This window comes from Oncorhynchus mykiss, chromosome 26 (genome assembly GCF_057628025.1).
Source record: "Oncorhynchus mykiss isolate SJ-2025 chromosome 26, ASM5762802v1, whole genome shotgun sequence".
NCBI classification, from domain to species: domain Eukaryota; kingdom Metazoa; phylum Chordata; class Actinopteri; order Salmoniformes; family Salmonidae; genus Oncorhynchus; species Oncorhynchus mykiss.
Genome location: NC_143047.1, coordinates 51,608,992 through 51,635,827, shown reverse-complemented (window position 1 = coordinate 51,635,827; position 26,836 = coordinate 51,608,992). Strand labels below are relative to the sequence as shown.

General features: G+C 47.1%; 2 protein-coding genes across 3 annotated transcripts; one reads left to right on the top strand and one right to left on the bottom strand.

The window, feature by feature from the left end:
- Nucleotides 1-712: 712 nt before the first annotated feature.
- On the bottom strand, nt 713-7,070 carry mrpl46 (mitochondrial ribosomal protein L46). 2 transcript variants are annotated; one of them, XM_036964273.2, is made up of 4 exons: nt 6,774-7,070; nt 2,693-2,897; nt 1,670-1,840; nt 713-1,305 (listed from the first exon to the last, which is right to left on the bottom strand). In XM_036964273.2, the coding sequence occupies exons 1-4, from the start codon at nt 7,032-7,034 to the stop codon at nt 992-994; spliced, it is 951 nt and encodes a 316-aa protein (XP_036820168.2). In that variant the 5' UTR covers nt 7,035-7,070; the 3' UTR covers nt 713-991. The 2 variants fall into 2 exon arrangements, 1 of the variants encoding a protein (XP_036820168.2); XR_016492207.1 differs by having other exon boundaries at nt 1,146-1,305; nt 1,670-1,944.
- A 245-nt stretch (nt 7,071-7,315) lies between these two features.
- On the top strand, nt 7,316-19,267 carry mrps11 (mitochondrial ribosomal protein S11). The gene is made up of 6 exons (XM_090222040.1): nt 7,316-7,523; nt 8,817-8,921; nt 10,935-11,033; nt 12,904-13,033; nt 13,219-13,284; nt 18,836-19,267. Exons 1-6 carry the CDS (start codon nt 7,438-7,440, stop codon nt 18,941-18,943), a joined length of 594 nt encoding a protein of 197 aa, XP_090078166.1. The 5' UTR covers nt 7,316-7,437; the 3' UTR covers nt 18,944-19,267.
- Nucleotides 19,268-26,836: the final 7,569 nt, after the last annotated feature.

Sequence of the window (26,836 nt, the reverse complement as noted above, 5' to 3'; positions counted from 1 at the left end):
ATATCTTTGCCTGTGAAGCCCTTTTTGTGCAAAGCAATGATGACGGCACGTGTTTCCTTGCAGTTGACCATGGTTGACAGAGGAAGAACAATGATTCCAAGCACCACCCTCCTTTTGAAGCTTCCAGTCTGTTATTCAAACTCAATCAGCATGACAGAGTGATCTCCAGCCTTGTCCTCGTCAACACTCACACCTGTGTTAACGAGAGAATCACTGACATGATGTCAGCTGGTCCTTTTGTGGCAGGGCTGAAATGCAGTGGAAATGTTTTTTGGGGGATTCAGTTCATTTGCATGGCAAAGAGGGACTTTGTAATAAAATGCAATTCAACTGATCACTCTTCATAACATTCTGGAGTATATGCAAATTGCCATCATACAAACTGAGGCAGCAGACTTCGTGAAAATGTATATTTGTGTCATTCTCAACTTTTGGCCACGACTGCAGAGACACTCTCTGACCAGTCTCTCCTGTCTCACTACTGCCATCTAGTGGACAGGACAATACACTGTTCTGACCAGCCTCTCCTGTCTCATTACTGCCATCTAGTGGACAGGACAATACACGGTTCTGACCAGCCTCTCCTGTCTCACTACTGCCATCTAGTGGAGGACAGGAAAATACACTGTTTGCATAGAACAACACACAGGCAAAGAGACTGGCTTTCTATCCTCTGGGATATAGGCCTACAGACAACACTGAATGGTTTATATGTTGGAACAAATTATAAACTTTAATCATGCTCGCTTATACACCAAGTGGACGGGCAGGAGAAAACAACAGTTGCTGTGACAGAAATATGACTTCCAGGACTCAACGAGGACGTTTCGAAAAAAGACATCCGTAACCATCACATCTTCTCCATCAGCTCTCATCCGCTCCATCACAGGTTGAGTATGAAGCAGTCAACCTTCTCCATCAGCTCTCATCCGCTCCATCACAGGTTGAGTATGAAGCAGTCAACCTTCTTCATCAGCTCTCATCCGCTCCATCACAGGTTGAGTATGAAGCGGTCAACCTTCTCCAAGTAAGCTGGCTTCAGGTATCCCTGCAGTTCAGTCTTCTTCACCCACAAGAAAGGTTCTTTCTGACTGGCTGAACCAGCAGACAGGAAAGGTTCTTTCTGACTGGCTGAACCAGCAGACAGGAAAGGTTCTTTCTGACTGGCTGAACCAGCAGACAGGAAAGCTTTGAAAAAGAAGACCTTGGCTCCCACGCAGCGCTCTGTCCGGACCTCTTTGGGGAATGTGTACCTGTACACTCCACAGGGGGTGTTGCCAAGGAACGTAGCCTTGAAATCAGCCTCTGGAACGAAGAACAAACTTGGCGTTAGAACGGAGTTGGAGAACACAGAATTTAGAGTCTTTACTGATGTACCAGTACAGTGTGCAGGTGAAGGGCTCTATCATGATACAGAACTAGAATAGTTAGATATAGAGCCCTGATCAAGAACATTGCATAGATCTCCTGCTCAAGCATGTGCCGTGTAGATATTTCTGGAACCTTCCAGAGTCCAGCACTAGAGAAGGTGTTGGAAACCTGATGAAAATGTCTGACAGAGGAAACACTGCATCACCCGAAATTGGCCCCCTAATTCAGAGCACTACTTTTGACCAGGGCCTATAAAGTAGTGCACTAGATAGGGCTCCAGTACCACTACACAGCTGACCTGGCAGGCTGCTGAGGCCTCTCTCTGCTGTCTGTCGGAGAGTCTCCCCTGCCTCCCACTGGGCCTGAGGGAGCAGCCAGATGGTCTCTTTACCGACGGTCTGCTGGACCAGCAGGACCAGGCTGTCTCCTAGACACCTCTCCACTGAGCCCAGCGGTGTCCCACCTACATCTGAAACACAGAGTTACAGGTCAGTTTGACAGTCTGCTGGACCAGCAGGACCAGGCTGTCTCCTAGACACCTCTCCACTGAGCCCAGCGGTGTCCCACCTACATCTGAAACACAGAGTTACAGGTCAGTTTGACAGTCAATGTATTTTCCTACTATCACTGACTGTGTTGACTGATAACTACCTTGAGGGAAAATGTTGTTACTACGACTGAGCTGTTGTCCCACCCAGCTATCTTGAGATCACCTCATTAACTGTAGGTGTCTCTGGATAAGAGCGTCTGCTGAATGACTAACATGTCAATGTTGTTTATGAAGCAATTCACTGTTAGTCTCCACCTGTTGGTCGTGAAGCATTTCACTGTTAGTCTCCACCTGTTGTCTAGGAAGCATGTCACTGTTAGTCTCCACCTGTTGGTCATGAAGCATTTCACTGTTAGTCTCCACCTGTTGTTCATGAAGCATTTCATTGTTAGTCTCCACCTGTTGGTCATGAAGCATTTCACTGTTAGTCTCCACCTGTTGTTCATGAAGCATTTCATTGTTAGTCTCCACCTGTTGGTCATGAAGCATTTCACTGTTAGTCTCCACCTGTTGTTCATGAAGCATTTCACTGTTCGTCTCCACCTGTTGGTGGTGAAGCATTTCACTGTTCGTCTCCACCTGTTGGTGGTGAAGCATTTCACTGTTAGTCTCCACCTGTTGGTCGTGAAGCATTTCACTGTTAGTCTCCACCTGTTGTTCATGAAGCACGTGACCAATAACGTGATTTATTATTTGATTTGTTCCTAATGTTTTGTCTAGTCAGTGCATAGGGAATAGGGTGCCATTTAGGACAACCTCTCTGACTCCTACCTCTGTCTCTGAGAGCAGGTTGGAAGTGTTTGAGTTTCTGTTCCCAGGTGTCCTCCTGGTCCTGAGCGGTGATGGTCTCCTGGCCACCGTAGTCTGCCTCCTCCTCATCTGAATCATAGTTGTCTGCCTGTTTACGAGTCATACGTTCTGAGTCCTCAAGGAGCCTCTGTTCATGATCCGACAGCAAGCTTCTCTCCAGCTCCATCTGGGATTAGGATATCACAGAGACGTCACCCTCTCAACCCCTAGGATATCACAGAGACGTCACCCTCTCAACCCCTAGGATATCACAGAGACGTCACCCTCTCATTCCTAGGATATCACAGAGACGTCACCCTCTCATTCCTAGGATATCACAGAGACGTCACCCTCTCATTCCTAGGATATCACAGAGACGTCACCCTCTCATTCCTAGGATATCACAGACATGTCATCCTCTCATTTCTATCACACACTAGTAATACATCTTCCGAGGAGAGGAGGCCTATTGGAGACAAGGACTTTATAATATCATGTAATACGTAGATATAAAGGAGCCCAGAGTGAATTACACCAGGACATTCAGGTCTACATGCTGTTAAGAGCTTAGCAAAAAAACAACAACATTTATACTGGAAAAAGAAATTACCTTTTAAAAATGTAGCATGAACAGAACCAGTCATGATATTGTCAAACAAATCACTTCAAGAAGTAGATTACCTGTTCATCCCCTCCAAAATCAATTCCAGCTTCCAAACTGCATGTATACTGGTGTGAGTTGGTACATGGAAATAGTCTACCCTCTGCTAGGACCGCCGGTAGTCTACCCTCTGCTAGGACCGCCGGTAGTCTACCCTCTGCTACAGTACTGCTGGTAGTCTACCCTCCGCTAGGACTACAGTACTGCTGGTAGTCTACCCTCCGCTAGGACTACAGTACTGCTGGTAGTCTACCCTGTGCTACAGGACCGCCGGTAGTCTACCCTCTGCTACAGTACTGCTGGTAGTCTACCCTCCGCTAGGACTACAGTACTGCTGGTAGTCTACCCTGTGCTACAGGACCGCCGGTAGTCTACCCTCTGCTACAGTACTGCTGGTAGTCTACCCTACACTAGGACTACAGTACTGCTGGTAGTCTGCCCTCCGCTAGGACTACAGTACTGCTGGTAGTCTACCCTCCGCTAGGACTACAGTACTGCCGGTAGTCTACCCTCCACTAGGACTACAGTACTGCCGGTAGTCTACCCTCCACTAGGACTACAGTACTGCCGGTAGTCTACCCTCCATTACAGTACTGCCGGTAGTCTACCCTCTACTACAGTACTGCTGGTAGTCTACCCTCCATTACAGTACTGCCGGTAGTCTACCCTCCACTAGGACTACAGTACTGCCGGTAGTCTACCCTCCATTACAGTACTGCCGGTAGTCTACCCTCCCCTACAGTACTGCCGGTAGTCTACCCTCCACTAGGACTACAGTACTGCTGGTAGTCTACCCTCCATTACAGTACTGCCGGTAGTCTACCCTCCACTACAGTACTGCCGGTAGTCTACCCTCCACTACAGTACTGCCGGTAGTCTACCCTCCACTACAGTACTGCCGGTAGTCTACCCTCCCCTACAGTACTGCTGGTAGTCTACCCTCCACTAGGACTACAGTACTGCTGGTAGTCTACCCTCCATTACAGTACTGCCGGTAGTCTACCCTCCCCTACAGTACTGCTGGTAGTCTACCCTCCACGAGGACTACAGTACTGCTGGTAGTCTACCCTCCATTACAGTACTGCCGGTAGTCTACCCTCCCCTACAGTACTGCTGGTAGTCTACCCTCCACTACAGTACTGCTGGTAGTCTACCCTCCACGAGAACTACAGTACTGCTGGTAGTCTACCCTCCCCTACAGTACTGCCGGTAGTCTACCCTCCCCTACAGTACTGCCGGTAGTCTACCCTCCACTACAGTACTGCCGGTAGTCTACCCTCCACTACAGTACTGCCGGTAGTCTACCCTCCACTACAGTACTGCCGGTAGTCTACCCTCCACTACAGTACTGCCGGTAGTCTACCCTCCACTACAGTACTGCCGGTAGTCTACCCTCCACTACAGTACTGCCGGTAGTCTACCCTCCCCTACAGTACTGCTGGTAGTCTACCCTCCACTAGGACTACAGTACTGCCGGTAGTCTACCCTCCACTACAGTACTGCCGGTAGTCTACCCTCCACTACAGTACTGCCGGTAGTCTACCCTCCACTACAGTACTGCCGGTAGTCTACCCTCCACTACAGTACTGCCGGTGGTCTACCCTCCACTAGGACTACAGTACTGCTGGTAGTCTACCCTCCACTACAGTACTGCCGGTAGTCTACCCTCCACTAGGACTACAGTACTGTTGGTAGTCCACCCTCCACTACAGTACTGCCGGTAGTCCACCCTCCACTAGGACTACAGTACTGCTGGTAGTCTACCCTCTACTACAGTACTGCCGGTAGTCTACCCTCCACTAGGACTACAGTACTGCTGGTAGTCTACCCTCCACTACAGTACTGCCGGTAGTCTACCCTCCACTACAGTACTGCCGGTAGTCTACCCTCCCAGCAAAAGCAATTTTACACACATGAACACACGCAGGACACGTAGCCTACATTCAATATATTACAGTTGAAAAACATGTTTTACACCCTGGTTCAGGAGTAACATTTAATTAATAAACAGTCCTCATGGGCACATGAATCTAAAATAATGTAGGCCTATGCAAATGCTTCTAACCAAAAGAGTCAACTATAGGCCTACTGGCATTCATTTACTTGTTGGATGGATTTGGATGCGCATTGGTGTCTAGTGATATTGGTGTCTAGTGATGTTGGTGTCTAGCTGTAGGCTAGTGATATTGGTGTCTAGTGATATTGGTGTCTAGGTGTCTTGCTGTAGGCTAGTGATTTTAATGTCTAGCTGTAGGCTAGTTATCTAGTGATATTGGTGTCTAGCTGTAGGCTAGTTGTCTAGTGATGTTGGTGTCTAGCTGTCTAGTGATGTTGGTGTCTAGTGATGTTGGTGTCTAGTTGTCTAGTGATATTGGTGTCTAGTTGTCTAGTGATGTTGGTGTCTAGTTGTCTAGTGATGTTGGTGTCTAGTTGTCTAGTGATGTTGGTGTCTAGTTGTCTAGTGATATTGGTGTCTAGTTGTAGGCTAGTTGTCTAGTGATGTTGGTGTCTAGCTGTCTAGTGATGTTGGTGTCTAGTTGTCTAGTGATGTTGGTGTCTAGTTGTCTAGTGATGTTGGTGTCTAGTTGTCTAGTGATGTTGGTGTCTAGTTGTCTAGTGATGTTGGTGTCTAATTGTCTAGTGATGTTGGTGTCTAGTTGTCTAGTGATGTTGGTGTTTAGTTGTCTAGTGATGTTGGTGTTTAGTTGTCTAGTGATGTTGGTGTCTAGCTGTCCAGTGATGTTGGTGTCTAGTTATGTTGGTGTCTAGTGATGTTTGTGTCTAGTGATATTGGTGTCTAGCTGTAGGCTAGTTGTCTAGTGATATTGGTGTCTAGCTGTAGGCTAGTTGTCTAGTGATGTTGGTGTCTAGTTGTCTAGTGATGTTGGTGTCTAGTGATATTGGTGTCTAGCTGTAGGCTAGTTGTCTAGTGATGTTGGTGTCTAGCTGTCTAGTGATGTTGGTGTCTAGTTGTCTAGTGATGTTGGTGTCTAGCTGTAGGCTAGTTGTCTAGTGATGTTGGTGTCTAAATCATATTTACCATTGCATTTTAAACAAAGAGAACAATGGTTAAATTAGCATTATTTAGGGCAACACCATAGTTTGTTGCATATAGGGGAGCTAACTCTTCATTCAGAGGAGTTGAGCCCCCCCATCCGTATTTCCGAACCCTGTAGCAGAGCAGTGGAGAGCAACAGGGCGCAGGGATTTATTCTAGCCTTACACTACTGATTCAACTCAATGAAGTCTTGGAAGTTGATTGGTTGAATATGTGTTAGTGCAAGGCTTGAAGCAAAGACCTGCATTGGCCTGCACATCCACTTCAGGACCACGGTCAGCAAACCATCTCAGACTATTCACTAGTGACTACAGCCATTGACAAGTGAATGGAAACACATTTACCTGATGCATGAGCTCAGCGAATTGGTCTTCAATCGGGTTCCGCTCCTGTGATATGACAGGCAGCCTCTGGAGACACACCGCCCCGTACAGCTTCCATGGCGACGCGACGCTTTCCGTTTTACTTCTGGTCTGAGTTGCAGCTCGACAAGCAGAAGCGAGAGAAATTTGACGAACTCCTGTATGTTTTAGCCCTGTCCGTCTGACATTTGTAATAAATTGCCATATAGGGCGACTCGCCATCCTCGAGCAGGGCGCTGCCATCTTGATTCTCCTGTTTCCACCCACAATCCTCTGCGAAGAAGGGAGAGATTATGCTAAGGAAAAAGGGGTAGAGGAAATTAAGATAAATGTAGTTTGAAATATAAAATATTTAATATTAAGATCATTCATTGATACATATATTTTTTTAATTGATCTTAGAAATATTTAGTGTAGAAATAAAAACGTTTATGCATAAGATTTTAGAACTAAATATTTTCTAATCATTTGAATCGCTCCCCCACATTATTAATAATGTACTATTCCAGGAAACGCGTCATACTAAATGGCTAATTTTGACTTTGTGACTGTGCTATCTATTGGAAACCTCCTCAATGTCACACATGTTGTTGTGTAACGCTAGTTGACTTGTTGGTTTCTAGTAGCTAAATTATATTATCTAATCATGCATAAATTAAATTGTATATTAGCTAATTCTTTCAGGAGTGCCTGCCAACAGTTTGCTGGTTCCTTCAATGCAGGAGGCTCAATGTAAGTATCTCGTTTTTTATACGAAATCCCATGCATGCAATTGACAGATAGTTAACGTTATTTTACGATGCTAGTTTGAGAACTGGTAGTGTGGTACTTTAAACTCGACAAAGACCTTTACCGATTTAAGTATACTGCCAGCTTGCTACACTTCATTCAACCGATCAGCTACCTTAGTTATCTATCTATACTAGGGGGCGGCAGGGTAGCCTAGTGGTTAGAGCGTTGGACGAAAGGTTGCAAGTTCAAACCCCCGAGCTGACAAGGTACAAATGTGTCGGCACTGTTCCTAGGCTGTCATTGAAAATAAGAATTTGTTCTTAACTGACTTGCCTAGTAAAATAAAAAATAAATAAATAAGAAACAAAATTATAAACGCAACATGTAACAATTTCAGTTCGTGTGTGTAACAGCCATTGATTGACAAGTGAACCATTTCAGAGTTGCAGTTCATATAAGGAAAATAGTCCATTAAAATTAATTATTCCCTAATCTATGGATTTCACATGACTGGGTGGGGCCTTATTATTGATTTTTTTTATAAACTTTTATTTAACTAGGCAAGTCAGAACAAAATCTTATTTACAATGATGGCCTACACTGGCCAAACCCGGACAACGCTGGGCCAATTGTGCGTCGCCCTATGGGAATCCCAATCATGGCCGGTTATGCAGTGCAATCACCCTCCTATCCCATCCATGTAAGAATGCTGTTCTTTGACTACAGCTCAGTACCTTCCAAATTCATCATTATTAAGCTCAAGGCCCTGGGTCTCAACCCCTCCCTGTGCAACTGGGTCCTGGACTTTCTGATGGTCCGCCCCCAGGTGGTGAAGATAGGAAACAACACCTCCACTTCGCTGATCCTCAACACAGGGGCCCCACGAGGGTGGGTGCTCAGCCCCCTCCTGTACTCCTTGTTCACCCATGACTGCGTGGCTACGCACGCCTCCAACTCAAAAAGCTTCTTGATATGCCACACCTGTCAGGTGGATGGATTATCTTGGCAAAGGAGAAATGCTCACTAACAGGGACATAAAAACACATTTGTGTAAATCATTTGAGAGAAATAAGCTTTTTCTGGGATTGTTTATTTCAGCTCATGAAACCAACACCTTCACATGTGGTGTTTCTATTCCTGTTCACTAGATGATCTGGGCAGTTACTGGACTGTCTCAACATGAACCAGTTGATTTGCGGTCTGCAGAGAGCAGTGTGCTGATTGGTTTATTCTCTGTTATAGTTGTAGAACCAGCGGTCTGCAGTGTGCTGATTGGTTTATTCTCTGTTATAGTTGTGGAACCAGCGGTCTGCAGAGAGCAGTGTCCTCCAGTGCTGTCAGGTTGCAAGAGGATGCCAGTGTCTCAGCCACACCTGGGAAAATATCCAAAGACTTCAGGTAACACTAGCTCTGACTAGGTGGCATTCTGCCTTCTCCCTACAGCTCTCAGCCATTCTCCCTACAGCTCTCAGCCATTCTGCCTACAGCTCTCAGCCATTCTGCCTACAGCTCTCAGCCATTCTGCCTACAGCTCTCAGCCATTCTGCCTACAGCTCTCAGCCATTCTGCCTACAGCTCTCAGCCATTCTCCCTACAGCTCTCAGCCATTCTCCCTACAGCTCTCAGCCATTCTGCCTACAGCTCTCAGCCATTCTGCCTTCTCCCTACAGCTCTCAGCCATTCGCTTCGCTCACAACTGGCTCATGTGAGCTACAATCCCAACTCTGTGTCATCAGCGAGAAACAATCCTTCAAAATAAAACAATAGTCCATTTTGCCCAGATCCATCCAGCAAAACTATAAAATTCAGCTCCACTTCCTGAGTTTCGCTGACACACAGGTGTACAGAGCATGCTAGATAGCTAATTAACACAGGTAGTTCCATCGGTCTTCGTAAACAAGCAATGAACCATGGAGATATGGCCTTGTGGGAACACTAACCCTATAAAGATGTGTTGTAATTTTAACCTTTTAGTAAAAAAAAAAGGATTTCTCTGATTTGAAAGATAAGGTCCATATGCCTCCAAAACCGTACTGCAAGCGATGCCTGTTAATGTTCAGCCCGAGCGTCGTACAGAAGACACCTTTGTCCCATGACTTATTGGGTATCTGGGGTATTTTAATAGGATCCCTGTATATCAGTACCCACACAATATCCAGGTCAAATAGGGGAGAGGCGTTGTGCCGTGAGGTGTTGTGAGGTGTTGCTTTAGGATTTTTTAAACCCGGTTTGCTGTTCACTTGAGCGATCTCAGATGGGAGCTCAATGTAATCATGGCTCTATGTAATACTGTACACTTTCTGGAAGTTGTTCTGGATTTGGGGACTGTGAAAAGACCCCTGGTGGCATGTCTGGCGGGGTAAGTGTGTGTGTGTCAGAGATTTGTGTAAGTTGACTATGCAAACAATTTGGTATTTAACGACTGTTTCTTATAATGTTGCAATCAGTCTCTCCTCTACTTCCATCCCAGAGAGACTGTATTGATCTTAGCCTTCTGATGACAAGACATGCCGCTCTGTTCTGGGCCAGCTGCAGCTTAACTAGGTCCTTCTTTGTTGCACCTGACCATATGACTGGACAATAATCAAGCTAAGATCGAACTAGAGCCTGCAGGACTTGACCATATGACTGGACAACACTCACGATAAGATCAAACTAGAGCCTGCAGGACTTTACCATATGACTGGACAACACTCACGATAAGATCAAACTAGAGCCTGCAGGACTTGCTTTTTGGAGGGTGGTGTCAGAAAAGCAGACACATCTCCCCATCTTTACAACCATTGAATCAATATGTTTTTACCATGACAGTTTACACTCTAAGTCAACACCAAGTAATTTAGTTTCCTCAACGTGTTTACCAGTTGAGGTATAGTTATGGTGCTGGAGGTGATGGCTGCTGTTTTACAGGCTCCTAACCAACTGGGCTATTTATTTTATTCACATTGTTTGTAACTTATTGTGTACATAATGTTGCTGCTACCGTCTCTTATGACCGAAAAGAGCTCCTGGTCATCTGAACAGCGATTACTCACCTCGAACTGGACGCAGAGTTTTTTTAATTTAATGAGTTCGAATGGAGGATGTAATGCTTTGTCAAGACGAGGCCCAAATCCCTGTCATCAGCGTGAAGAAAAGGGGAAGGAGGAAAAGGGGGAGGAGGGCGGGGTGCATTCTAAGAATTCGTAGACGAGTAGGTAAACCACGACTCCCCTCCGTATTATAAACCACGACTCCCCTCCGTATTATAAACCACGACTCCCCTCCGTATTATTGGCCAACGTGCTCATTGGAAAACAAACTGGGCCATCTACGATTTAAGACTCCTACCAACGGGACATTAAAACTAGTAATATGTTTCACCGAGACGTGTTTCCAACAGTTTGCCCATGTTTCTTCCTCCTCTCTAAGTCACCTCCCCCCGATGCCTGGCCAGGACAGTGTGCTGAGATGGGCTGGGAAGAAGTACGAGGAGTTGCCAATAGCACATATCAAAGCCACATATAACAAGTAAGCTGAGAGACAGTGATGTGAATAACTGATATATTTTAATGTCCAGGTGACAGACTGATGTGAATAACTGATATATTTTAATGTCCAGGTGACAGACAGTGATGTGAATAACTGATATATTTTAATGTCCAGGTGACAGACTGATGTGAATAGCTGATATTTTAACGTGTCCCCTCCAGTACACATGTCCAGGTGATATATATTAATGTCCCCCTCAGTACACATGTCCAGGTGATATACAGTGCCTTGCGAAAGTATTCGGCCCCCTTGAACTTTTGCCACATTTCAGGCTTCAAACATAAAGATATAAAACTGTATTTTTTTGTGAAGAATCAACAACAAGTGGGACACAATCATGAAGTGGAACGACATTTATTGGATATTTAACTTTTTTAATAAATCAAAAACTGAAAAATTGGGCGTGCAAAATTATTCAGCCCCCTTAAGTTAATACTTTGTAGCGCCACCTTTTGCTGCGATTACAGCTATAAGTCGCTTGGGGTATGTCTCTATCAGTTTTGCACATCGAGAGACTGACATTTTTTCCCATTCCTCCTTGCAAAACAGCTCGAGCTCAGTGAGGTTGGATGGAGAGCATTTGTGAACAGCAGTTTTCAGTTCTTTCCACAGATTCTCGATTGGATTCAGGTCTGGACTTTGACTTGGCCATTCTAACACCTGGATATGTTTATTTTTGAACCATTCCATTGTAGATTTTGCTTTATGTTTTGGATCATTGTCTTGTTGGAAGACAAATCTCCGTCCCAGTCTCAGGTCTTTTGCAGACTCCATCAGGTTTTCTTCCAGAATGGTCCTGTATTTGGCTCCATCCATCTTCCCATCAATTTGAACCATCTTCCCTGTCCCTGCTGAAGAAAAGCAGGCCCAAACCATGATGCTGCCACCACCATGTTTGACAGTGGGGATGGTGTGTTTAGCTGTGTTGCTTTTACGCCAAACATAACGTTTTGCATTGTTGCCAAAAAGTTCAATTTTGGTTTCATCTGACCAGAGAACCTTCTTCCACATGTTTGGTCGTCTCCCAGGTGGCTTGTGGCAAACTTTAAACAACACTTTTTATGGATATCTTTAAGAAATGGCTTTCTTCTTGCCACTCTTCCATAAAGGACAGATTTGTGCAATATACGACTGATTGTTGTCCTATGGACAGAGTCTCCCACCTCAGCTGTAGATCTATGCAGTTCATCCAGAGTGATCATGGGCCTCTTGGCTGCATCTCTGATCAGTCTTCTCCTTGTATGAGCTGAAAGTTTAGAGGGACGGCCAGGTCTTGGTAGATTTGCAGTGGTCTGATACTCCTTCCATTTCAATATTATCGCTTGCACAGTGCTCCTTGGGATGTTTAAAGCTTGGGAAATCTTTTTGTATCCAAATCCGGCTTTAAACTTCTTCACAACAGTATCTCGGACCTGCCTGGTGTGTTCCTTGTTCTTCATGATGCTCTCTGCGCTTTTAACGGACCTCTGAGACTATCACAGTGCAGGTGCATTTATATGGAGACTTGATTACACACGGGTGGATTGTATTTATCATCATTAGTCATTTAGGTCAACATTGGATCATTCAGAGATCCTCACTGAACTTCTGGAGAGAGTTTGCTGCACTGAAAGTAAAGGGGCTGAATAATTTTGCACGCCCAATTTTTCAGTTTTTGATTTGTTAAAAGTTTGAAATATCCAATAAATGTCGTTCCACTTCATGATTGTGTCCCACTTGTTGATTCTTCACAAAAAAATACAGTTTTATATCTTTATGTTTGAAGCCATAAAAAATGTGTCAAAAGGTCGCAAAGTTCAAGGGGGCCGAATACTTTCGCAAGGCACTGTATATTAATGTCTCCCTCCAGTACACATGTCCAGGTGACAGACTGTGAGGGCCAGTTCATGGTCAGAACATCGTGTGGAACCGAGGGGTTCAAGAACGTCAAGAAGTCCACTCCCATCGCTGCTCAGACAGCAGGCATCTCAGCTGCAGCGGTAAGATGAGACCACATGGAAAATATAGATCAAGTAGACGTATAGTTAATAGTTGTAGTCTGGCTGCTACAGACAACAGAGACATCGGTTCTCCACTAGATGGCACTAGAGCCTAAAACAAACTGGCAAAAAGATGAATTTGTGTTTCCTGATGAATGGTCCTGTATTCTTCTTCTCCTGGGCAGAAGGCCACAGCGGTGGGGGTGACGTTTGTCCGCGTGTTGGTGAAAGGTCTGGGTCCTGGACGCTTGGTGAGAACCTTTTTTGATGAAATGCAGAATTCATACCGTAGAGATAGTGTTCACATGATGCATCTCCCCCCACTCTGACGTTATCCCAGCAGTTTGCCAGCAGCAGACCACCCTGTATCCCACTGCTGGCTTTAACCAGCAGCAGACCACACTGTATCCCACTGCTGGCTTTAACCAGCAGCAGACCACACTGTATCCCACTGCTGGCTTTAACCAGCAGCAGACCACCCTGTATCCCACTGCTGGCTTTAACCAGCAGCAGACCACCCTGTATCCCAATGCTGGCTTTAACCAGCAGCAGACCAACCTGTATCCCAATGCTGGCTTTAACCAGCAGCAGACCAACCTGTATCCCACTGCTGGCTTTAACCAGCAGCAGACCACCCTGGCTTTAACCAGCAGCAGACCACCCTGAATCCCACTGCTGGTTTTAACCAGCAGCAGACCACCCTGTATCCCACTGCTGGCTTTAACCAGCAGCAGACCACCCTGTATCCCACTGCTGGCTTTAACCAGCAGCAGACCAACCTGTATCCCACTGCTGGCTTTAACCAGCAGCAGACCAACCTGTATCCCACTGCTGGCTTTAACCAGCAGCAGACCAACCTGTATCCCACTGCTGGCTTTAACCAGCAGCAGACCACCCTGTATCCCACTGCTGGCTTTAACCAGCAGCAGACCACCCTGTATCCCACTGCTGGCTTTAACCAGCAGCAGACCACCCTGTATCCCACTGCTGGCTTTAAACAGCAGCAGACCACCCTGTATCCCACTGCTGGCTTTAACCAGCAGCAGACCACCCTGTATCCCACTGCTGGCTTTAACCAGCAGCAGACCACCCTGTATCCCACTGCTGGCTTTAACCAGCAGCAGACCAACCTGTATCCCACTGCTGGCTTTAACCAGCAGCAGACCAACCTGTATCCCACTGCTGGCTTTAACCAGCAGCAGACCAACCTGTATCCCACTGCTGGCTTTAACCAGCAGCAGACCACCCTGTATCCCACTGCTGGCTTTAACCAGCAGCAGACCACCCTGTATCCCACTGCTGGCTTTAACCAGCAGCAGACCACCCTGTATCCCACTGCTGGCTTTAAACAGCAGCAGACCACCCTGTATCCCACTGCTGGCTTTAACCAGCAGCAGACCACCCTGTATCCCACTGCTGGCTTTAACCAGCAGCAGACCACCCTGTATCCCACTGCTGGCTTTAACCAGCAGCAGACCAACCTGTATCCCACTGCTGGCTTTAACCAGCAGCAGACCACCCTGTATCCCACTGCTGGCTTTAACCAGCAGCAGACCACCCTGTATCCCACTGCTGGCTTTAAACAGCAGCAGACCACCCTGTATCCCACTGTTGGCTTTAACCAGCAGCAGACCACCCTGTATCCCACTGTTGGCTTTAACCAGCAGCAGACCACCCTGTATCCCACTGTTTTAACAAGCAGCAGACCACCCTGCATCCCACTGCTGGCTTTAACCAGCAGCAGACCACCCTGTATCCCACTGCTGGCTTTAACCAGCAGCAGACCACCCTGTATCCCACTGCTGGCTTTAACCAGCAGCAGACCACCCTGTATCCCACTGCTGGCTTTAACCAGCAGCAGACCACCCTGTATCCCACTGTTTTAACCAGCAGCAGACCACTCTGCATCCCACTGTGTTAACCAGCTGCAGACCACCCTGCATCCCACTGCTGGCTTTAACCAGCATCAGCCCACCCTGCATCCCACTGTGTTAACCAGCAGCAGACCACCCTGTATCCCACTGCTGGTGTTAACCAGCAGCAGACCACCCTGTATCCCACTGCTGGCTTTAACCAGCAGCAGACCACCCTGTATCCCACTGCTGGCTTTAACCAGCAGCAGACCACCCTGTATCCCACTGCTGGCTTTAACCAGCAGCAGACCACCCTGTATCCCACTGCTGGCTTTAACCAGCAGCAGACCACCCTGTATCCCACTGCTGGCTTTAAACAGCAGCAGACCACCCTGTATCCCACTGCTGGCTTTAACCAGCAGCAGACCACCCTGTATCCCACTGCTGGCTTTAACCAGCAGCAGACCACCCTGTATCCCACTGCTGGCTTTAACCAGCAGCAGACCAACCTGTATCCCACTGCTGGCTTTAACCAGCAGCAGACCACCCTGTATCCCACTGCTGGCTTTAACCAGCAGCAGACCAACCTGTATCCCACTGCTGGCTTTAACAAGCAGCAGACCAACCTGTATCCCACTGCTGGCTTTAACCAGCAGCAGACCAACCTGTATCCCACTGCTGGCTTTAACCAGCAGCAGACCACCCTGTATCCCACTGCTGGCTTTAAACAGCAGCAGACCACCCTGTATCCCACTGTTGGCTTTAACCAGCAGCAGACCACCCTGTATCCCACTGTTGGCTTTAACCAGCAGCAGACCACCCTGTATCCCACTGCTGGCTTTAACCAGCAGCAGACCACCCTGTATCCCACTGCTGGCTTTAACCAGCAGCAGACCACCCTGTATCCCACTGCTGGCTTTAACCAGCAGCAGACCACCCTGTATCCCACTGTTTTAACCAGCAGACCACTCTGCATCCCACTGTGTTAACCAGCTGCAGACCACCCTGCATCCCACTGCTGGCTTTAACCAGCATCAGCCCACCCTGCAGACCACCCTGTATCCCACTGTGTTAACCAGCAGCAGACCACCCTGTATCCCACTGCTGGCTTTAACCAGCAGCAGACCACCCTGTATCCCACTGCTGGCTTTAACCAGCAGCAGACCACCCTGTATCCCACTGCTGGCTTTAACCAGCAGCAGACCACCCTGTATCCCACTGCTGGCTTTAACCAGCATCAGACCACCCTGTATCCCACTGCTGGCTTTAACCAGCAGCAGTCCACCCTGTATCCCACTGCTGGCTTTAACCAGCAGCAGACCACCCTGTATCCCACTGCTGGCTTTAACCAGCAGCAGACCACCCTGTATCCCACTGCTGGCTTTAACCAGCAGCAGACCACCCTGTATCCCACTGCTGGCTTTAACCAGCAGCAGACCACCCTGTATCCCACTGCTGGCTTTAACCAGCAGCAGACCAACCTGTATCCCACTGCTGGCTTTAACCAGCATCAGACCACCCTGCATCCCACTGTGTTAACCAGCAGCAGACCACCCTGTATCCCACTGCTGGCTTTAACCAGCAGCAGACCACCCTGTATCCCACTGCTGGCTTTAACCAGCAGCAGACCACCCTGTATCCCACTGCTGGCTTTAACCAGCAGCAGACCCCCCTGTATCCCACTGCTGGCTTTAACCAGCAGCAGACCACCCTGTATCCCACTGCTGGCTTTAACCAGCAGCAGACCACCCTGTATCCCACTGTTTTAACCAGCAGCAGACCAACCTGTATCCCACTGTGTTAACCAGCTGCAGACCACCCTGCATCCCACTGCTGGCTTTAACCAGCAGCAGATCACCCTGTATCCCACTGTGTTAACCAGCAGCAGACCACCCTGTATCCCACTGCTGGCTTTAACCAGCAGCAGACCACCCTGTATCCCACTGCTGGCTTTAACCAGCAGCAGACCACCCTGTATCCCACTGCTGGCTTTAACCAGCAGCAGACCACCCTGCATCCCACTGTGTTAACCAGCAGCAGACCACCCTGTATCCCACTGCTGGCTTTAACCAGCAGCAGACCACCCTGTATCCCACTGCTGGCTTTAACCAGCAGCAGACCACCCTGTATCCCACTGCTGGCTTTAACCAGCAGCAGACCACCCTGTATCCCACTGCTGGCGTTAACCAGCAGCAGACCACCCTGTATCCCACTGCTGGCTTTAACCAGCAGCAGACCACCCTGTATCCCACTGCTGGCTTTAACCAGCAGCAGACCACCCTGTATCCCACTGCTGGCTTTAAACAGCAGCAGACCACCCTGTATCCCACTGCTGGCTTTAACCAGCAGCAGACCAACCTGTATCCCACTGCTGGCTTTAACCAGCAGCAGACCAACCTGTATCCCACTGCTGGCTTTAACCAGCAGCAGACCACCCTGTATCCCACTGCTGGCTTTAACAAGCAGCAGACCAACCTGTATCCCACTGCTGGCTTTAACTAGCAGCAGACCAACCTGTATCCCACTGCTGGCTTTAACCAGCAGCAGACCACCCTGTATCCCACTGCTGGCTTTAAACAGCAGCAGACCACCCTGTATCCCACTGTTGGCTTTAACCAGCAGCAGACCACCCTGTATCCCACTGTTGGCTTTAACCAGCAGCAGACCACCCTGTATCCCACTGCTGGCTTTAACCAGCAGCAGACCACCCTGTATCCCACTGCTGGCTTTAACCAGCAGCAGACCACCCTGTATCCCACTGCTGGCTTTAACCAGCAGCAGACCACCCTGTATCCCACTGTTTTAACCAGCAGACCACTCTGCATCCCACTGTGTTAACCAGCTGCAGACCACCCTGCATCCCACTGCTGGCTTTAACCAGCATCAGCCCACCCTGCAGACCACCCTGTATCCCACTGTGTTAACCAGCAGCAGACCACCCTGTATCCCACTGCTGGCTTTAACCAGCAGCAGACCACCCTGTATCCCACTGCTGGCTTTAACCAGCAGCAGTCCACCCTGTATCCCACTGCTGGCTTTAACCAGCAGCAGACCACCCTGTATCCCACTGCTGGCTTTAACCAGCAGCAGACCACCCTGTATCCCACTGCTGGCTTTAACCAGCAGCAGACCAACCTGTATCCCACTGCTGGCTTTAACCAGCAGCAGACCACCCTGTATCCCACTGCTGGCTTTAAACAGCAGCAGACCACCCTGTATCCCACTGCTGGCTTTAAACAGCAGCAGACCACCCTGTATCCCACTGTTGGCTTTAACCAGCAGCAGACCACCCTGTATCCCACTGTTTTAATCAGCAGCAGACCACTCTGCATCCCACTGTGTTAACCAGCTGCAGACCACCCTGCATCCCACTGCTGGCTTTAACCAGCATCAGACCACCCTGCATCCCACTGTGTTAACCAGCAGCAGACCACCCTGTATCCCACTGTGTTAACCAGCAGCAGACCACCCTGTATCCCACTGCTGGCTTTAACCAGCAGCAGACCACCCTGTATCCCACTGCTGGCTTTAACCAGCAGCAGACCACCCTGTATCCCACTGCTGGCTTTAACCAGCAGCAGACCACCCTGTATCCCACTGCTGGCTTTAACCAGCAGCAGACCACCCTGTATCCCACTGCTGGCTTTAACCAGCAGCAGACCACCCTGTATCCCACTGCTGGCTTTAACCAGCAGCAGACCACCCTGTATCCCACTGTGTTAACCAGCAGCAGACCACCCTGTATCTCACTGCTGGCTTTAACCAGCCGCAGACCACCCTGTATCCCACTGTTTTAACCAGCAGCAGACCACCCTGTATCCCAAATTAGAATGTGTTCTCAGTCAATTTACCTGGTTAATTAAACATCTGGTTTTGAATCTGTCAGAATCTTGTAGAGATGAGGAAAAGTAATTTGACTCAGTTCTGATGCATTTCTCTCTGTGTGCAGTCTGCCATCAAGGGTCTGACCATGGGAGGATTGGAGGTTGTGTCCATCACAGACAACACCCCCGTACCACACAATGGTTGTCGCCCTCGCAAGGCTCGAAGAATATGAACAGGACCGTACCATCATGGACTGCAGGGGTCCAGCCATCTGTCTTGTAACATGCTTAATGTTGTTGTATGAAGACTATTTTTTTACTGGTATTTAAGCATTTTGGAAAATACTTGTACTTGCAGAAATGTTTAAAACATTCAGGGCCTGTTTCCCAGACACAGATTCATCCCTGGACTGAAAAACAAGTTCAATGTAGAATCTTCAGTCCAGGTCTTAATCTGTGTCTGGGGGAACTGGCTGAACCTGAATGCATGGACCAGCACATCTAGTAACAGATAGAAAATGATTCATCGATGTTTATTAAATCCATATACACCCAAACCCCTGTACAACATGTGTTTATAAATACAAGGCTTCCAGCAGGAGAGAACCTGGTCAGATCAGTCTAGCAGGAGAGAACCTGGTCAGATCAGTCCATCGGGAGAGAACCTGGTCAGATCAGTCCAGCAGGTTTGTCACTATAACTAACATGAGGTGAACAACCAAAACATGCAGTTATACAGAAACTAGTCAAATGTTGCTGACTTCCTTATTCCATCAAGGTGTACTGATAGGAGGGGTCAAACGTTGCTAACTTCCTGGTTCCATCAAGGTGTATTGATAGGAGGGGTCAAACGTTGCTAACTTCCTGGTTCCATCAAGGTGTACTGATAGGAGGGGTCAAACAGAACATCTCTGCTACTGTAGTCTAGTGTCTACAGTAGGTAACAGAACATCTCTGCTACTGTAGCCTAGTGTCTGTACAGTAGGTAACAGAACATCTCTGCTACTGTAGCCTAGTGTCTGTACAGTAGGTAACAGAACATCTCTGCTACTGTAGCCTAGTGTCTGTACAGTAGGTAACAGAACATCTCTGCTACTGTAGCCTAGTGTCTGTACAGTAGGTAACAGAACATCTCTGCTACTGTAGCCTAGTGTCTGTACAGTAGGTAACAGAACATCTCTGCTACTGTAGCCTAGTGTCTGTACAGTAGGTAACAGAACATCTCTGCTACTGTAGCCTAGTGTCTGTACAGTAGGTAACAGAACATCTCTGCTACTGAAGCCTAGTGTCTGTACAGTAGGTAACATAACATCTCTGCTACTGTAGCCTAGTGTCTGTACAGTAGGTAACAGAACATCTCTGCTACTGTAGCCTAGTGTCTGTACAGTAGGTAACAGAACATCTCTGCTACTGTAGCCTAGTGTCTGTACAGTAGGTAACAGAACATCTCTGCTACTGAAGCCTAGTGATCGGGAGGTCTATTACCATGTTATCCAACTGGTCTGACTAGCCAAAGAGATCTATTATCATGTTATCCAACTGGTCTGACTGGTCAAAGAGCTTTATTACCATGTTATCCAACTGGTATGACTGGCCAAAGAGCTCTTATCATGTTCTCCAACTGGTCTGACTGGCCAAAGAGCTCTATTACCATGTTATCGGACTGGCCAAAGAGCTCTATTACCATGTTATCCAACTGGCCAAAGAGCTCTTATCATGTTATCCAACTGGTCTGACTGGTCAAAGAGCTCTATTATCATGTTATCTGACTGGCCAAAGAGCTCTAGTACCATGTTATTCAACTGGCCAAAGAGCTCTTACCATGTTATTCAACTGGTCAAAGAGCTCTATTACCATGTTATCCAACTGGTCTGACTGGCCAAAGAGCTCTTATCATGTTATCCAACTGGTCAAAGAGCTCTTATCATGTTATTCAACTAATATAAACACCTGGAGTTTGATAAACGGCGTTGGTGCTTTGGTCACTCCCACCAGTGGTATACAGTATGTAATAGTGAGTGCTATACGGAATAGGGGGCGCTGTACGGAATAGTGGGCGCTGTACGGAATAGTGGGCGCTGTACGGAATAGTGGGCGCTGTACGGAATAGGGGGCGCTGTACGGAATAGTGGGCGCTGTACGGAATAGGGGGCGCTGTACGGAATAGGGGGCGCTGTACGGAATAGGGGGCGCTGTACGGAATAGGGGGCGCTGTACGGAATAGTGGGCGCTGTACGGAATAGTGGGCGCTGTACGGAATAGGGGGCGCTGTACGGAATAGGGGGCGCTGTACGGATAGCTTCTTAGTCAGATGTTTTATATCAGCTCGAAGGACAACTTGTCATCAACCAGACTCCCAGGTACTTATATTGAGAAACAAGCTCAATGTGGGCTCACACTTGTCATCAATCCAGACTCCCAGGTACTGATATTGGGAAACCAGCTCAATGTGGGCTCACACTTGTCATCAATCCAGACTCCCAGGTACTGATATTGGGAAACCAGCTCAATGTGGGCTCACACTTGTCATCAATCCAGACTCCCAGGTACTGATATTGGGGAAACCAGCTCAATGTGGGCTCACACTTGTCATCAATCCAGACTCCCAGGTACTGATATTGGGGAAACCAGCTCAATGTGGGCTCACACTTGTCATCAATCCAGACTCCCAGGTACTGATATTGGGAAACCAGCTCAATGTGGGCTCACACTTGTCATCAATCCAGACTCCCAGGTACTGATATTGGGGAAACCAGCTCAATGTGGGCTCACACTTGTCATCAATCCAGACTCCCAGGTACTGATATTGGGAAACCAGCTCAATGTGGGCTCACACTTGTCATCAATCTAGACTCCCAGGTACTGATATTGGGAAACCAGCTCAATGTGGGCTCACACTGGTCATCAATCCAGACTCCCAGGTACTGATATTGGGGAAACCAGCTCAATGTGGGCTCACACTTGTCATCAATCCAGACTCCCAGGTACTGATATTGGGAAACCAGCTCAATGTGGGCTCACACTTGTCATCAATCCAGACTCCCAGGTACTGATATTGGGGAAACCAGCTCAATGTGGGCTCACACTGGTCATCAACCCAGACTCCCAGGTACTGATATTGGGGAAACCAGCTCAATGTGGGCTCACACTGGTCATCAACCCAGACTCCCAGGTACTGATATTGGGGAAACCAGCTCAATGTGGGCTCACACTTGTCATCAATCCAGACTCCCAGGTACTGATATTGGGAAACCAGCTCAATGTGGGCTCACACTTGTCATCAATCCAGACTCCCAGGTACTGATATTGGGAAACCAGCTCAATGTGGGCTCACACTTGTCATCAATCCAGACTCCCAGGTACTGATATTGGGAAACCAGCTCAATGTGGGCTCACACTGGTCATCAATCCAGACTCCCAGGTACTGATATTGGGGAAACCAGCTCAATGTGGGCTCACACTTGTCATCAATCCAGACTCCCAGGTACTGATATTGGGAAACCAGCTCAATGTGGGCTCACACTTGTCATCAAGCCAGACTCCCAGGTACTGATATTGGGGAAACCAGCTCAATGTGGGCTCACACTGGTCATCAACCCAGACTCCCAGGTACTGATATTGGGGAAACCAGCTCAATGTGGGCTCACACCTGTCATCAATCCAGACTCCCAGGTACTGATATTGGGGAAACCAGCTCAATGTGGGCTCACTCTGGTCATCAATCCAGACTCCCAGGTACTGATATTGGGGAAACCAGCTCAATGTGGGCTCACACTTGTCATCAATCCAGACTCCCAGGTACTGATATTGGGGAAACCAGCTCAATGTGGGCTCACACTTGTCATCAATCCAGACTCCCAGGTACTGATATTGGGGAAACCAGCTCAATGTGGGCTCACACTTGTCATCAATCCAGACTCCCAGGTACTGATATGGGGGAAACCAGCTCAATGTGGGCTCACACTTGTCATCAATCCAGACTCCCAGGTACTGATATTGGGGAAACCAGCTCAATGTGGGCTCACACTGGTCATCAATCCAGACTCCCAGGTACTGATATTGGGAAACCAGCTCAATGTGGGCTCACACTTGTCATCAATCCAGACTCCCAGGTACTGATATTGGGAAACCAGCTCAATGTGGGCTGATGGAATGGCAGCACATATGCAGATTTCCTTGGAAAACTTCCTGTTAACAACGTTAAATTAAAAATGTGGGCTACTGAGACGGCAATAAGAGGTGATGCACACTTCAGCACGACCAGGCTCCAAATGATCAGGGGATTCGATCATGTCTAACGTTAACAAAGCATCCAGGACTTCTTTATCAGTGAATTTCAGAAAAAAGGAAAACTCCTGAGCAGCATTTCCACCAAGCTGCCTTTGATATACATTCAGAGATAAAGGTGATTTAAACCCATTAATGATATCCATGTTGTCAGTAATAGGGCCAGGGAATCTAAATGAATTCATGTATTTTCACTATCATTCAATAGATTTCCACCAAGCTGCCTTTGATATACATTCAGAGATAATGGTGGTTTAAACCCATTAATGATATCCATGTTGTCAGTAATAGGACCAGGGAATCTAAATGAATTCATGTATTTTCACTATCATTCAATAGATTTCCACCAAGCTGCCTTTGATATACATTCAGAGATAAAGGTGATTTAAACCCATTAATGATATCCATGTTGTCAGTAATAGGGCCAGGGAATCTAAATGAATTCATTTATTGAGGGAGAGAAGAAGAGATACATCCCTTCAGGGATTTTAACAGCTTCCCAAAATGTAGCTGAGTTCCCTGTACATTCAGATAGTGTATTGGCTTAATGGATTTAGCTTTTTAAAACTTATTTTACACGGATTTCTCAACTTCCTGAAAGACTGCCAGTCTGGGAATCTAGCTTTGGCCCAGGCAGCATCCCTGATGTGCATGACTTCAGATAGCTCTGGACTGAACCAAGGGCAAGACCTACTTTTAATTCTATTAATTCTAAGGGAACATGTTTATCTACAATACAATGTAAAACATGAGACGTGGTTCAGAGCCCACTCTGGGTCAGGTACAGAAGCAATACAATGTAAAACATGAGACGTGGTTCAGAGCCCACTCTGGATCAGGTACAGAAGCAATACAATGTAAAACATGAGACGTGGTTCAGAGCCCACTCTGGGTCAGGTACAGAAGCAATACAATGTAAAACATGAGACGTGGTTCAGAGCCCACTCTGGGTCAGGTACAGAAGCAATACAATGTAAAACATGAGACGTGGTTCAGAGCCCACTCTGGGTCAGGTACAGAAGCAATACACTGTAAAACATGAGACGTGGTTCAGAGCCCACTCTGGGTCAGGTACAGAAGCAATACAATGTAAAACATGAGACGTGGTTCAGAGCCCACTCTGGGTCAGGTACAGAAGCAATACAATGTAAAACATGAGACGTGGTTCAGAGCCCACTCTGGGTCAGGTACAGAAGCAATACGATCAAAGTCACCAAAATAAAGGTCACCAATAAAAGGCCAGTTCGTTGAAATGTTTAAAATGTCTCTCGTTGATAAAATGAGGCTTGGATCGAGGCATCTGGATATCCCTGACACAAACAATGGGACAGCGGTCACTAATATCCACAGCAAATACCCCAGAATATTACTCTGGAGTATTTGTAAATATGAGGTCAATCAAAGTCGATTTCATAGAGTCCTTTAAGTTTGGACGAGTGGGCTTTGTAATCAGCTGGGTCAAATTTAGATTAGTACAACAGTTATGTAGGCAGTCAGCTTCCAGCATCCATGCAAGATTAAAATATCCAGCGATCAACACCTCTGGGGTAATAAAAATGGTAATTAAATCAGGGAGTTTGTTTAGTACACACTTCTTGGCGGAAGGTAGACGGTAGATTCCTATAACTGTTATTCTTGACTTTGAACACAACTGAAGACTTAAAGCCAACAAGTATAATAGTTTAGGACTGGAGGTGGCCTTTAACAGAGACACAGAAAGAAGATTCCTTGTGTAAATAGCAACACCACCACCGTTGCCTTTCCTACCAGCCCTAAACACATTGTAACCATCCATAGAAACACCACCACCGTTGCCTTTCCTACCAGCCCTAAACACATTGTAACCATCCATAGAAACACCACCACCGTTGCCTTTCCTACCAGCCCTAAACACATTGTAACCATCCATAGAAACACCACCACCGTTGCCTTTCCTACCAGCCCTAAACACATTGTAGCCATCCATAGAAACACCACAACCGTTGCCTTTCCTACCAGCCCTAAACACATTGTAACCATCCATAGTAACACCACCACCGTTGCCTTTCCTACCAGCCCTAAACACATTGTAACCATCCATAGTAACACCACCACCGTTGCCTTTCCTACCAGCCCTAAACACATTGTAACCATCCATAGAAACACCACCACCGTTGCCTTTCCTACCAGCCCTAAACACATTGTAACCATCCATAGAAACACCACCACCGTTGCCTTTCCTACCAGCCCTAAACACATTGTAACCATCCATAGTAACACCACCACCGTTGCCTTTCCTACCAACCCTAAACACTTTGTAACCATCCATAGAAACACCACCACCGTTGCCTTTCCTACCAGCCCTAAACACATTGTAACCATCCATAGAAACACCACCACCGTTACCTTTCCTACCAGCCCTAAACACATTGTAACCATCCATAGAAACACCACCACCGTTGCCTTTCCTACCAGCCCTAAACACATTGTAACCATCCATAGAAACACCACCACCGTTGCCTTTCCTACCAGCCCTACACACATTGTAACCATCCATAGAAACACCACCACCGTTGCCTTTCCTACCAGCCCTAAACACATTGTAACCATCCATAGTAACACCACCACCGTTGCCTTTCCTACCAGCCCTAAACACATTGTAACCATCCATAGCAACATTAGAGTCCAGGGTTTTATCAGTTAACTCGGTCTCAGATACAATACAAAATATCAGAGGCCCAGATCTTGACATTTTTTAGGTAATAAACTACACATATTAAGTAAAAATGTAAAACCATTTCTGCATTTAAAATCATAGAGTTTCAATACTTTGAGATTTCAGAACAACAGATTATATCTGTCAGGAAAATAAAACAAAGATTAGATTACAGCTACTCCTCAGAGCAGGTGAGTCTCCTGTATTGTGTCAGTCACCTGTATCTCTCTCCCCTCCTCAGAGCAGGTGAGTCTCCTGTATTGTGTGTCAGTTACCTGTATCTCTCTCCACTCCTCAGAGCAGGTGAGTCTCCTGTATTGTGTCAGTTACCTGTATCTCTCAATTCCTCAGAGCAGGTGAGTCTCCTGTATTGTGTGTCAGATACCTGTATCTCTCTCCCATCCTCAGAGCAGGTTAGTCTCCTGTATTGTGTGTCAGTTACTGGTATCTCCTCACTCCTCAGAGCAGGTGAGTCTCCTGTATTGTGTCAGATACCTGTATCTCTCTCCCCTCCTCAGAGCAGGTGAGTCTCCTGTATTGTGTGTCAGTTACTGGTATCTCTCTCCCCTCCTCAGAGCAGGTGAGTCTCCTGTATTGTGTTAGTAACCTGTATCTCTCTCCACTCCTCAGAGCAGGTGAGTCTCCTGTATTGTGTTAGTAACCTGTATCTCTCTCCCCTCCTCAGAGCAGGTGAGTCTCCTGTATTGTGATCAAACAGACGTCTGACCTCAGGGAGCCCATCCTAATGAAATGTACTAGAACATGAAATATTGGACAACAAAGCATTACTGACCGTAAAGAAACACCATTTCAGAATCAACACAACCAATTAGATGGGATATAGATAGATGGGTTTTACAGTCTCGCTGACATCCTCTCTGACAGAACCGTTTAAATATGACCCAGAAGGCTAACGAGGGTTTAAACCATTTAAATATGACCCAGAAGGATAACGAGGGTTTAAACCATTTAAGTATGACCCAGAAGGATAACGAGGGTTTAAACCATTTAAGTATGACCCAGAAGGATAACGAGGGTATAAACCATTTAAATATGACCCAGAAGGATAACGAGGGTTTAAACCATTTAAATATGACCCAGAAGGATAACGAGGGTATAAACCGTTTAAATATGACCCAGAAGG

Bases quoted from the DNA above. Each gene is read 5' to 3' on its own strand.
- mrpl46 (XM_036964273.2), bottom strand. From the start codon at position 7,034: ATGGCAGCGCCCTGCTCGAGGATGGCGAGTCGCCCTATATGGCAATTT. The intron at 1,841-2,692 runs GTAGGAGTCAGA...TCTGTGTTTCAG, and splicing joins ACCTGCTCTCAGAGACAGAG to ATGTAGGTGGGACACCGCTG. The intron at 1,306-1,669 runs GTCAGCTGTGTA...TCTTCGTTCCAG, and splicing joins AGGCCTCAGCAGCCTGCCAG to AGGCTGATTTCAAGGCTACG.
- mrps11 (XM_090222040.1), top strand. From the start codon at position 7,438: ATGCATAAATTAAATTGTATATTAGCTAATTCTTTCAGGAGTGCCTGC. The intron at 8,922-10,934 runs GTAACACTAGCT...CTCCTCTCTAAG, and splicing joins AAAATATCCAAAGACTTCAG to TCACCTCCCCCCGATGCCTG. The intron at 13,285-18,835 runs GTGAGAACCTTT...CTCTGTGTGCAG, and splicing joins GTCTGGGTCCTGGACGCTTG to TCTGCCATCAAGGGTCTGAC.